Below are 13,514 nucleotides of genomic sequence, written 5' to 3' on the forward strand. Positions count from 1 at the left end.
TAACTCAATCCAGTCCTTCGACCAGTTTACTCGCCTCTTCATCACCCATTTCGCCGTCAGTAGCCGGCGGCGACTGGTCTCCGACTCCCTCTTTGATGTCCGGCAAAACGAGGGAGAAAGCTTGCAGGATTATCTTACCCGCTTCAACAAGGCTACGCTGGAAGTCCGGAACCTGAGCCAGGAGGTGGCTCTTTCAGCCCTGAAGCGTGGCTTCCGAAAGGGCAGACTCACCTTCTCCCTGGACAAACGCCTGCCGCGGAGCTTCCCGGAGCTGTTGTCCCGGGCGAACCAGTATGCGGACGCCGAGGAGGCGGCCGCCCACCGGAGCAAGGAGGCCGCCGAGATCCCTCCAAAGCTCGGGAAGAAAAGGCGAAAAGAGGCACGCCAGAGGAGGAGCCCGACGCCTCAACGTCGGCGCAGAAGCCTGTCGCCGGCGAGGAACCACGGCGCCCTACGCCCTCGTTCTCCGCCCCCCTCTTAAAGTGCCTCCGCCCCTCGGAAGCGGCCTACGTCCTCGGCGAAGTCCACGAAGGCGTTTGCGGATCACACTTGGGGGCTAGGTCCTTGGCGCACAAGATCATGAGGCAAGGCTATTATTGGCCTACCTTGTTGGAGGACTCAAAGGATCATGTACGGAAATGCGACGCCTGCCAGCGCCACGCCAACGTCCAGAGAGTCCCTTCTGTCCCCTTGGCACCAATCACTGCACCCTGGCCCTTCGCCCAGTGGGAAATGGATATCCTCGGACCATTCCCCGTCGCTTCAGCTCAGCGGAAATTTTTGATTGTTGCAATCGACTACTTCACCAAGTGGGTGGAGGCAGAGCCGCTGGCCACTATCACGGAGGCGCAAGTCCGGAAGTTCGTGAAGAAGAACATCATTGTCCGATTTGGGGTACCTCGGGTCCTCATCTCGGATAATGGTCGACAGTTCGACAACAAGCATTTCCGTGACTTCTGCGAGGAGTTCGGGATCGAGCATCGGTTCACATCTGTGTCGCATCCCCAAACCAACGGCGAGGCCGAGGTCACAAATCGGACAATCCTCCAAGGAATCAAAGCGCGAATCGGTCGGACGGGGCAAGCTTGGGTCGAAGAACTCGAGAATGTCCTTTGGGCGTATCGGACCACGCATCGGACCCCTACCGGGGAGACGCCTTTCAGCCTAACCTATGGCACGGAAGCCGTTGTCCCCGTGGAGCTCGGACTCCCCTCACCTCGGGTGGCCGCGCACCGACCCGAGGCCAATTCGGAGCAACTCCGAGGGAACCTGGATCTCTTGGAAGAAGCGAGGGAAATGGCGCAGGTTCGGATGGCGATGTATCAGCGGAGGGTGGCCCGATATTACAACTCCAAGGTCCGACCGAAGCTTTTCAGAATCGGAGATCTGGTGCTAAGGCGAGCTAAAGCATCTCAACCTGCGGAAGGTGGGAAGCTAGCGCCAAATTGGGAAGGCCCGTATAGGGTTCGCTGGGTAAACCGACCTGGCTCCTACCAGTTGGAGGCCCTAGATGGTCGAGAAATTCCAAGGAGCTGGAATTCCGCTAACCTGCGGATGTATTACCAGTAGAACGACAATGCCAGAAAGACAGTTCAAAAATGTATAACACTTTTCATTTCAATAATTTCTGGTTACAACGGCGTGCTCGTGTGATTACAAGGAATTCCCAGAGGGGAATTAGGGTGTAAAGAAAGTAAAGAAGAGGTGGAGACTCCGAGGAGCTGGAGATCTGGGATCCCGAAACCTCCATCCGAAGCGGCTGCAATCTCACCGGAAGTGGGTGCCTCCAACCGGAGGCGCCATCGACGTCTCACGAAAAAGACGAAGAGCCAGCGCGGATGAAGAAGAAGTGGACGAAGGAGAAGTCCACACTGCTCCTACCCAGAGGTGCCATCCACGCCTCACGAAAAAGACGAGGAGCCGCCGCAGACGAAGCTCCCGCTGCCTCCAGGGGAACGCCACCTCCAAGGGATATTCCGGTCCTCCCCAGTGTTAGGGGAGAGAAGGAATACAAGGGAGAAGAGCATATGGAGGCGCGGTCCCGGATCAAGCGCCTGGTGCGGAGCTCAATCGGGAGGCCGAACTTCAAGGAGGGGAGACGTGATCCCGGATGAAACGCCTAGAGCGGAGTTCCGCCGGAGAGAACCTCCTTGTTGATCCCAGATGAAACGGCTAGTTGGCGGAAGTCGCGAAGGGCGCGCCTCCCGTTCCTTCGGTAGGGGTCTCTCAACCATGTGCCGGAGAGGAGGCCCACGATCCATGGCAACCTGAACAGCTCCGGCTTGGCAGGCTCCATCGCACCTGCACCTATATTTATAGCCAAACTGCGGCCCCCCGGTCGTTCCGATGCGGGTGGCTCCAATAAATGCGGGCGCATTGAATCCGGAGCCGATCCGGCTCTCGAGGCGTATCTTCCCGCGATTTCCTAAGCGTTATTCTCCTTAATCGCATTCTTTGCGCAGGACACTTCGGGTGGCCTGTACCCCTAGGTCCACATATCTCCGCTCGCGCCCAGGCCGCATCCGCCTCGAAGAACGCGCGTATCGCGGCCGCTTAACTGACACTCCTCGCAAGCAGCAACTGGCGATCCGATTTCCCAGGTAACCCCTCAATTAGCATTTAATGCCCATCTGGTGTTCCCCAGGCGACGCTTGGAGAGGAGGAGAAACACGATCGCAGCTGGCCACGGAGAAATCCCGTCGGGCGGCAAGCGACAGGCGCACGACCAACGAGCGGAATTTCCCGAGGCTCGGCCCTCGGATGCCAGGCTAACCCGATGATCATCCTGGGAGCAGACTAGCCTGAAGCCCCGACCGGTCGCCTCGGCTTGCGCCAGCCTTGGCCGACCAACGAGCGGAATTTCCCGAGGCTCGGCCCTCGGATGCCAGGCTACCCGATGATCATCCCGGGAGCAGACTAGCCTGAAGCCCCGACCGGTCGCCTCGGCTTGCGCCAGCCTTGGCCGACCAACGAGCGGAATTTTCCGAGGGTCGGCCCTCGGATGCCAGGCTACCCGATGATCATCCCGGGAGCAAACTAGCCTGAAGCCCCGACCGGCCGCCTCGGCTTGCGCCAGCCTTGGCCGACCAACGAGCGGAATTTCCCGAGGCTCGGCCCTCGGATGCCAGGCTAACCCGATGATCATCCCGGGAGCAGACTAGCCTGAAGCCCCGACCGGTCGCCTCGGCTTGCGCCAGCCTTGGCCGACCAACGAGCGGAATCTCCCGAGGCTCGGCCCTCGGATGCCAGGCTAACCCGATGGTCATCCCGGGAGCAGACTAGCCTGAAGCCCCGACCGGTCGCCTCGGCTTGCGCCAGCCTTGGCCGACCAACGAGCGGAATCTCCCGAGGCTCGGCCCTCGGATGCCAGGCTAACCCGATGATCATCCCGGGAGCAAACTAGCCTGAAGCCCCGACCGGTCGCCTCGGCTTGCGCCAGCCTTGGCCGACCAACGAGCGGAATTTCCTGAGGCCTAACCCTCGGATGCCTGGCTTAGCGCCGGAAGAAGTTCCTGAGGCCTAACCCTCGGATGCCTGGCTTAGCGCCGGAAGAAGTTCCTGAGGCCTAACCCTCGGATGCCTGGCGTAGCGCCGGAAGAAGTTCCTGAGGCCTAACCCTCGGATGCCTGGCCTAGCGCCGGAAGAATTTCCTGAGGCCTAACCCTCGGATGCCTGGCTTAGTGCCGGAAGAATTTCCTGAGGCCTAACCCTCGGATGCCTGGCCTAGTGCCGGAAGAATTTTCTGAGGCCTAACCCTCGGATGCCCGGCTTAGCGCCGGAAGAATTCCCTGAGGCCTAACCCTCGGATGCCCGGCTTAGCGCCGGAAGAATTCCCTGAGGCCTAACCCTCAGATACCTGGCCTAGCGCCGGAAGAATTCCCTGAGGCCTAACCCTCAGATACCTGGCCTAGCGCCAGAAGAATTTCAAGAGTCGGGAGTCAGCGAGACGCTACCAAGAGTTAAAAAGAGAAAGGCGGACGGAGGAGGGCCCCCGGTTAAATAGGCGGAAAGGTGGGTGACGCCAGAGGACGCCTGGCTGCCGAAGGGTCGCTCGCGCCCCAAAGGCGAATCGACGCCATTAAGGAAGGATGTCCGCCGAAATCCTCAGACTACCAGGTCAGCAACAACCGCCATACGCCATAAAGTAGGCGGGGAGCTCGAAGCGCGCGCGCCTCTCCGAGGGATGGCGGCAATCACGAAGCATCACTCCCTTCACCCGTTCCCCTTCTGGTTCCAGGCTCGGAAGTGGGGGGCTACTGTTACGGGGGAACTTAGCTACCATGCCCCACGTGACCGGCACGCGCGCCCAGGAAGACTACGGCAGCCCCTTGATCCAGCAATCCGACCCCGAGTCGGACATCTTCGGCTCCGCAGCCCGACCCCGAGTCGGCTGCCCCTTGATCCAGCAATCCGACCCCGAGTCGGACATCTCTCAACAACGACAGGCTATTCCCCAGAGGCACGCCGCAGCCTCCTGCTCCACTACTCCCTGCAACGGTTGTATCTGGCGCTGCTCCACGATCCCCTGTAACGGCCGTACAAGGCGGAGCTCCACTACGCCCTGTCATGTCCGTACCCAGCGCTGCCCCACGACGCCCTGTAACGGCCGTGTCAGTGGCAGCTCCATCGTGCCCCACGATGACGAACCTCCCTGAAAGACCCCCCAGCCTGGTATATATGCGGCCGGGGAAGAAAGGGGGGTAAGCAAGAACTTCCAGAGCATTCTCCTACTTGCTACTATTATCTCTCCTTCTCCTCCAATCTCCTCTGACTTGATCGTCGGAGGGCCCCCACTACCCCAGTGGTGGTGCGAGGCTTGCTTGCAGGTTTCCCGGTGGAAAGTGGAGCGCAATCAACACCAACCAAGGCAACCCAAACGGAACCCCGTTCACACCGCTGTGCCAATCGTTCTCGGTTTGGACCACCAGCAACATATACTGTATACTATATTATGTAGAATATTTTGTCTATATTTATTGTAATATGATAAATATATAAAATATAAGCTATGAATTATATAATATATTCAAAATATATTATAATACTATTATATATCAAAAAGAAAATATATAAATATCAATTACAAAGATGATAAGGTAATGCAAAATGATCAAGAGCAATTTGGATATTTCAAATATCATCTCTCGGCCTCATAAGCCGTGGGATGGGAGCGTTCAAGCTTGTCCCCTTTATTATTATTATTATTATTTGACCAAAAAAAAATGGTTGAGTTGCCCCATTTTCATGGCCATCCCGATGGAATATTTCGGTAGGTATCCTCTATCTTTCTCCCATATTTTTTCTTACTTTTTTTTTCTTTATTTGATTCCTTTTCTTGTCTCTTTCCTTTATTTATTTTTAAAATCATAATAATAGCTATTTAAATCACCAAGGAGCGAATTTGATTTGAGTGACACACTAGTTAGTTAATCATGTGATTTATAAATATGGTTTAAAATGCTTGGTACGGGTTCCTAAAGAATGATATCAAGCTGAATTAGGTCCAAATTTTGTTAAACCCAAACCCAAATTGATTGGTTTGAAGTCTAAATTTTATTTGATACTCCAACATTGAAAAACGAGTTGGGTTATGTTTGAGTAATATTTTTTTTTTTTTTGATGATAAGTAATAAAAATATTATTGAACCTTTCAAATCCCCGAGTTGGATTCAAGTACGTTACTTTAGGTTCTTATTACGTATCAAACTATATATCTCGGATAATTAATCAAGCTAAAAGTGTCTATATTGCACTATATCTTAGCCAAAAGTCTGAGAAAGGTATCGTGCTAAAAGTATATATAGTTTGAAAAAAAAAATATCCATGAAACATTCAATTCCATACTTCAAAAAATCAAAACATCACTTGATGGTCAACCATACAATAATCATAGATAAAAAAATAAATTATACTTAATTTAAAGTACAAGAAACGAACACGTCTAGATTGGAGAGATCAAATGGAATCATTGCATGCCTCCGCAGTGATATTTGAGTGGCCCTCAATTGGCGATGATCCCGACATCAAGCACCCATGTCGGATGGTGGAGAAAGGGCTTTGAGTGGTGCTTGGACACTGGCTCCAACTTAAAGTCTACCTACTGAAAGGCGTCCTATAGGAGATTTTTTTATGCCTAAATCAGATGCGACTTTCGGATTGAAAGGGGTACAAAGACAGCGTAAGAGAGTCAAAAGAGAGTTTATGGCATTCAAAAATACAATATATAGGCGAAGACCGGAGACCTTAATCGAGTAGTTTGGAGCTATACGCTGGTTGATAAAATAACAAGCTGTGTATCTTGCCCATGAATCTCGGCCACGTTTCTTGCTCACAAGATATGCTCGGGTATCACATTTGTTAAAAAACAATAGCAATCACGGCTACATTGTCGCCATCCACGGAAAATTTTGAAATACAAAAGGCTCTCCTCACACCTTTTGGCCCAGCGACGTCGTAAGTTTTGAATGATTAACCCGTGACTAGATGGCAAGCTTTGATTGATTGGCTCATCTTGTTAGCATAGGCCAATTCCAAGCTTACCAGAGCTAAAGTTTGAATTTCTAAACCTAACTCTGAACTCTTGCCTAATCTACTAATCAGGGTCAGGTTTACAAAAATTCTTTAAGAATAAAGGTCAGGTTAAAGTTGAATATCAGGCTTTTAGGTTAAACGGACGACCTTAGGGGGTGAGGTGCTCGCCTTATGTCCCGAAGGATTCAACAACAGCTGGGAATGAACTGGGGTCATAATATTAAGAACTGATCGGGGTAGCTGATTTGTGTGGAGCTGGTTGGGTATTATAAGGCTGGTGGGCTTTTTTTACAAAATGGCTTGAGGCCCAGCCTGAAGCCTAAATTCCGAGCTTGGGCCTGGAAAGTAAGTGATCGTATCTGAAGCTCAGCCCAGACCAAATCAATCACGGCCCTCCCCGCCCGATAAGCAAGGAGGTAGCCCATAGCCTCAAAGTCTTGCCCTACTCTTTACGCGCATCAAAGCAGGAGAATGCTGCTGCCTGAAACCTCCCTCTCCGGTTTACCAGGCTGCAAGACCAGAGACAAACCGAAAGAAGATGCATATGAATTCCCAGCTCTATTTATCTCCTCAAGCATCTCCGCGCCGACGTCACTTCCCGTCCGGCGGCCGGCGCCAAAACCTCCGAGCAATGCCAATAAATAAGTCCGAGCGGGCCGAACGTTCTTATCGTCACCGGGTGTGACCATATCCGCCCATCTCGATAAGAAATTGCGAACTACCCCGGAATCCACCCGCAGGGGGGAAGGGAAGTGCGGCCATCTCGAGTTCCGATCGATCAGCGAAATAGAGAGGGGAAGTATAAAAAAAAAGGAAAGGGACGAAGAAGGGGAAGAAGAAGAAAGGGGGAAAATACGCGATGCCGGTGTTCAAGACGCCGTTCAACGGGTACGCGGTCCGGTTCAGCCCCTTCTACGAGGGGCGGCTCCTGGTGGCGACGTCCCAGAACTTCGGCATCCTGGGCAACGGCCGCCTCCACGTGCTGGAGATCGACCCCGCCTCCGGCGCCCTCGCGGAGCTACGCTCCTTCGAGACCGCCGACGGCATCTACGACTGCGCCTGGTCCGAGTCCCATGACAGCCTGGCCGTGGCCGCCGTCGCCGACGGCTCCGTCAAGCTCTGGGATGCCTCCCTCCCCCCCGCCGCCAACCCCGTCCGCTCCCTCCACGAGCACTCCCGCGAGGTCCACTCCGTCGACTGGAACCCCGTCCGCCGCGACTCCTTCCTCTCCGCCTCCTGGGACGACTCCGTCAAGCTCTGGACCCTCGACCGCCAGTCCAGCGTCCGCACCTTCCGCGAGCACTCCTACTGCGTCTACGCCGTCGCCTGGAGCCCCCGCCACGCCGACGTCTTCGCCTCCGCATCCGGCGATCGGACCGCCCGCGTCTGGGACGTCCGCGACCCCCGATCCACCCTCGTCCTCCCCGCCCACGACCACGAGATCCTCTCCTGCGACTGGAACAAGTACGACGAGTGCTCCCTCGCCACCGCCTCCGTCGACAAGTCCGTCCGCGTCTGGGACGTCCGCGCCCCTCGCGCCCCAATCGCCAACCTCGCCGGCCACGGCTACGCCGTCCGGAAGGTCAAGTTCTCCCCCCACCGAGAGAACATCCTCTTGTCCTGCTCCTATGACATGACTGTGTGCATGTGGGACTACCGGGCGGAGGATGCCCTGATCGCGAGATACGACCACCACACCGAATTCGTGGTCGGGGTGGACATGAGCGTGCTGGTTGAAGGATTGCTTGCTAGCACCGGGTGGGACGAGCTGGTCTACGTCTGGCAACACGGGACCGACCCCAGAGCGATGCCTTGAAAAAGATGATTTCTGTCCAGTTAACTCAATGATGATGATGATGATGGTATTTGAGAAAGAGGGAGAACTGAAATGATGGGAATTCCGGTTTGGTGAACAATTTTTATTCAGAGTAGCAAAGGAAAGAAGAAAATTTGGTCTCGGGAAGGAGCTTCTGCGGTTCTGTAGGGGTATGCTGTTCTTGTTATATGATGCTATCTGAAAAATAATGGCTTAGGCTTGCATCTTTCTCTTCCTTTTTCATAAACCCAGAAAAATGAACTTTTGATTGATTTTTCCAGCTGTAATACTATATTGTGATGGGGATCCTGTTTCTTGCTCTTTGCTAGTCAATTCTTCGGATGGTAAATTGATTTATCTGTATTTAGTCAGTTTATAACATATATTCTATATGTGTCTTTGGATTCGAGGTTTTTGATTTGCATTTGTTTCCTTTGGAAATTCAATTCAGTCTTTGAGAAGTTGAGGAAATTGCATTCCTTATTTCATCTCTACTTTTCAGCTTCCAGTAGCTTCTCTATTCTCTTTAATTGACTATGATTTGTTATGTTAAATCTTGCACAACATGCGCTGTACAAGATAGGAGCAGCATCTAAGAAAATAAGACACCAGGGGACTAGTCATCTCATCCACTTTATAGAACAGAGTGAACTGGCAAACAACAAATGAATAGTTCATGATCTTAGAGTTGGTGTAGTGGTTTATCTATGTGCTTCAATCATAGTTGCCTATTTGGATATGTCCTTAAACATGTGCATGCAAAGGCATTATCTTGGCTTCATTAACAAAATGAGCGTTAACCTGTCAATACGGACTTAGCTGCATTAGTTTCCTTGAGATGTGTATATAGTTCAATGAGAAAGTTTGCTTGCTAGGACATTGAGGAAAGAATTATTAAGTTGCACACATTGAATTAGGATGGTTGCTTGCTGTTACAAACGGACCCTTGCGATTTGTTGGTGACTTCATTAAGCTTTTTGTCATCTCACAGACACATATGATTCATACTTCTTGGTTTATGTGATAAGATCTAGTGATGTTTCATTACTTTGACATGAAAAGGTTTGGCCTATGAATAAAAGTTTCTCTATATGATGCTATATTGGGTTAAAGTCTTGAGCATTATCAGACATTTTTATTATTTCCTGTGCCTTCACCTGAAATAATGAAGGCCAAACAATGGAAAGGAATGTTTGTCGCATGATTTCTAAATTCTCTTTGTTGAGTGTGGGGTCATTGTTGAACCTAATGTCCTTAAACTCTTGAGCAAGAGGGGGTTTTCGAGAGGAAACATTGTTATATTCATTATACATTTTCACGCTTTCTAGCCTATAGACATGTACTTAATTTATCAATCTGAAGCCAACTCTCATTCATCTTACATTACTAAATGGATGTCATCTTGTATTACCGACATGATGTTCTCTTCTGGACACTTATCTTGTTTCATCATTTTGTGTGCTATATGTTTAATCTTGACATCCACAGGGTAATGTTGGATAATCAAGCTCTAAAGTACAATTAACACGATAATAATTTGCTTTCATGAGGACCTATCATAGCACTGCAAAGGAAAGTAGAGTACCTCTCTAAAATATAGCTCGGTGATAAGAAAGTAAATAATTTTATACATGATGCCGTCTGGTGCCAGTTTTCCTTTCCAAGTCTGTTAACAAATCAACTAACAAGAAAACTCCTGGGGCTTAAATAACTGCATGCTGAACTTCCTGCTTCTTCATAAGATAGGGAACTGCAAATCTTATTTTTTTAGCAACTTTGTTTCCTGAATTTCGTTTTCAGTCTCTTTTTGTTTCTTCAATTGACTCTGAAGAGTGCTCAAATTTGTTGATATTGTTTCCTCTGAATGTTCATATTCATGCCTTTTGGGATCTTCTTCTAAATGATATTTATTCTGTTTCTTTGGATATTCCACAAGATATGGCTATTTTGTCCTAATTGCAGGGAAGCAGTTACCCCTGTATGTCAAAAGAAAGGATAGCTTGATTTAAGAGTAGCAAATCAGAAGTCGATTAATCCCTTTAGATACTCTAGGTTTTAGATAATCATAATCATAATGACAAACTTCCTGTCCACAACTTTGCCTCCAGAATCTTGTGCCTTTGTTGGTTCTGTAATTTCCACAGAGTGTATAAATACGTTGAGAAAGCACCCATCGTGAATGGAGAGGAATAGTGGAAGAGGAAATGACTGGCCTGGAAGAAAGCAATATTTCAAAAATGATGACTTTCTGATGACTAAAGGAAATGATAAATTATCTTGTTCTGGGACTGCATATTGAAAGTATATAGGTAGTTTGCTGTCAGAACTGTGATTCTTTTTCTAGCCATTCCCTCAATTCACTTGCTATTATGGGCCTTCTTTTCATGCATGATGCCATTAATTAGAGGGTTGTAATAAAAAGAAGATTTTTAGAATGTTGTGTGATGAAAACCCTTTTAAAGAAAAGTTTGAATGGAATAATTTATGTGGTGACTTGTCTGACAATATACTGAAGCTAAGTGTTGAGCTAGTGCAGAGACTGCTTTATAATATGGTATCACTGGTTTCCTGACCTTGAGAAGCAGGGAACATATTAAGTGGTACAGCATATCAGGTGGGAGCTTAGAGCGATTTATTATTGACAAACATGTACCGGAAGCAGCAGTTTTCATGGTTGATCCATTAAGACATTGACTGAGGCTTTTAGAAGTGAGAAGGAAGATCACAAGACCTTGTTGTTTTCGGCTTGGATAATAGTGACACAGGCCAATGGTTGTCCTACCTGAAGAGCAGCAACTGTAATGGATATTGAAGATGCAAGAGTAAGAGGACCATGAAGGGAAAGATTAATAGGTTGAGTGCGAGTTGCATATAATAAATCTCCCTGATTCTTTTGTCAACAAAGGGGTTAGAAGGATGGAAGCATGAAGGCTTTTTTGCACCATTGCTCCTTGTGTTCTAGGGCATTTTACTAATTTTCATTTATCATGGGAACATACTAAACCTCGTTTTTTCTAGAATCCATCTAAAAGCAGCACATTTTAGTGGCTTTCTTCGTCATTTCATCATCTGGTAGTTCATACCCTTTTTTTTTCTTTTCATACTTGTTGCTCTGCCTTTGTTCGCAAATTCTTCCTAAAACCTTCAACTCCTTAGCATGCATCTGTTCTTGCATCTTTTTATTGCTATTATATATATCTCATATATTGTGAATGCTTGGGTTTGGATTCCTCCTCAAGCATTCGGCTCCATTCTTGTATGGAGCCTCAGCCATTCCATTCATTTGTTCTGCCGCATTCGAGTGCCTCGCAATCACATGCAAAGTTCTTGTTACAATAATCGCAACAGCCAGCCTTACTCTTTATCAGTTTGGAGTCAAAGTTGCTTGTTGGCATGGATTATGGCTTTATTTAAGATCAAATCAAACATTTACTTTCAGAAAAAAGAAATCTTCTATATAACTTCCAACAAGGTCTCCTGGAAGTCTCATCTTCTGTTATCTTTCAGTACACAGAAATCTGAGTCAGCCTGCCTAACTGGCTCTCATTCTTTAATAATGCTTTTGTGTATTTCATTCGGTTAAAATTCATATATTTGAAAACACATTCTATGTTTTCCAGCTTTGTCATACATATCCTCTTTGCATTTTCTGAGACGGCTAGCACCGATTGCCATATGCTGTATATGTATCCCTGTATTCTTGCAATGATAGTAATTTCTAGTCCCCCTGACTATTTAAAAGTTTTCTTCAGAATTGGATAGATAACGAGTATCGTAGCTTAATCCTATCAAGGATGGTGATCATCATATTTATCTACATTTATCTGGCTTTCCTTAAGCTGAATTTGTTCAAAGCATGTTGATCTAAGCCCAGTACATATAGCTATTGATTATTAGCCTTATGTTGGCGTTTAGCCCCATCCGGATTATTATTTTTTTTTTTTAAAAAAAAAACTTTCAAGAAGAAGGTTAAGGTGAAGGTTTCAAAAGGGAGAAGAAAAACATATTTGGTGTTTGTGCATGTCACATTTTAATCAAAATATTCTACCCCATTCTTGTGACAATGCTGGAATTTTCATCCATTTAGTAGTACAGGTACTCTTTACCATGACCGCTCCTGATACTCTAAGAAGTGAACTAGCGATTGATAAACAGTAGAGGCATCTACTTCAGGTTCTTGGTTTGGATCATTGTGTTCTTTGTAGCTTGTAGTCATTCATCAAAGCTTGCATGTTAGATGAGTGATAATGCTGAAGCTTGGGCAAACCATCCGGCTGCCAAGACTTTCTACGTATGGCATCTACTTAACCCAGTGCGTTAGGCCCATCTTTCAACTGCCACAGCATGGACGCATCATTAGATATATCTAATAGGAGTGCAGTTAGGGGAGAAGACACATAAGGAGGACATGCAAATCAGAGAGTCCAATCTATAAACCTAAACCTAGCTCGATCGAATGGGAGAGCACAAGTGAGATGAAATAAGACTGTCGTAGGGTTCATAGCAAAGGGGAGTTCTTAAAACCCCCAAGCTCTCCGGAGAGGCTTGGACATGTCGAGGGTTCGCCGGCGATAAATGGATGATGTGGAAGCCTAACCAAAAAGTTCATTATAAACTAAAACAATGCAGCATCTGATTTTGTATCAATAATTAAAGGAGGTACCATAAGTTTAGCTGAGTGGTTACGCCTCTTTACTTGGAGAAGAGGTGGAGGGTTCGAGTCCTGAGTGACATTATCCTTCGATATTTCGACACCGATCTTAGATGAAATCATGACTGCTTGAACAGAATTCTTATTTCTCTAGTACTCCCATCTAAGCTGAAATTATAAACCAACATGATTGCATAAACTAAATGCTGTGGAATTCACCGAGAAGGAAACAAGGCTGCCGAGTTCATAGTAGGCTTGCTTTGCTCATGGGCCCATGAAGTTGTTTGGATTGATGGATTTGCTGCCGTTTGTCGTTTGTTTCCTCAGATGGTATGGAATGGAATTGCACACCATTCATCCACAAAATATGGAATCATGTTCATGCATATGAGAGTTTTTTAAGGTCAAACAATAGCAAAAATCTTCATGAAATAAAAATTTTTGTATAAGGATATTTTGCAATGCAATGAAATCTCAAAGCTTTCTAGTGTTTCTTTTTTGATTTTTCTAATTGCC

The 13,514-nt window shown here is 47.9% G+C and overlaps 1 protein-coding gene across 1 annotated transcript; it reads left to right on the forward strand.

Annotated features, from left to right (window-relative positions):
* The first annotated feature begins 6,996 nt into the window (after positions 1–6,996).
* On the forward strand, positions 6,997–8,704 carry PEX7 (peroxin 7). The gene has a single exon (XM_008815275.6). The coding sequence runs from the start codon at positions 7,391–7,393 to the stop codon at positions 8,345–8,347; it is 957 nt and encodes a 318-aa protein (XP_008813497.1). The 5' UTR covers positions 6,997–7,390; the 3' UTR covers positions 8,348–8,704.
* Positions 8,705–13,514: the final 4,810 nt, after the last annotated feature.

The sequence above is a fragment of the Phoenix dactylifera genome, chromosome 12 (genome assembly GCF_051530095.1).
Source record: "Phoenix dactylifera cultivar Ajwa chromosome 12, Ajwa_hap1_PhDact_Kaust_v1.1, whole genome shotgun sequence".
Classification (NCBI taxonomy): domain Eukaryota; kingdom Viridiplantae; phylum Streptophyta; class Magnoliopsida; order Arecales; family Arecaceae; genus Phoenix; species Phoenix dactylifera.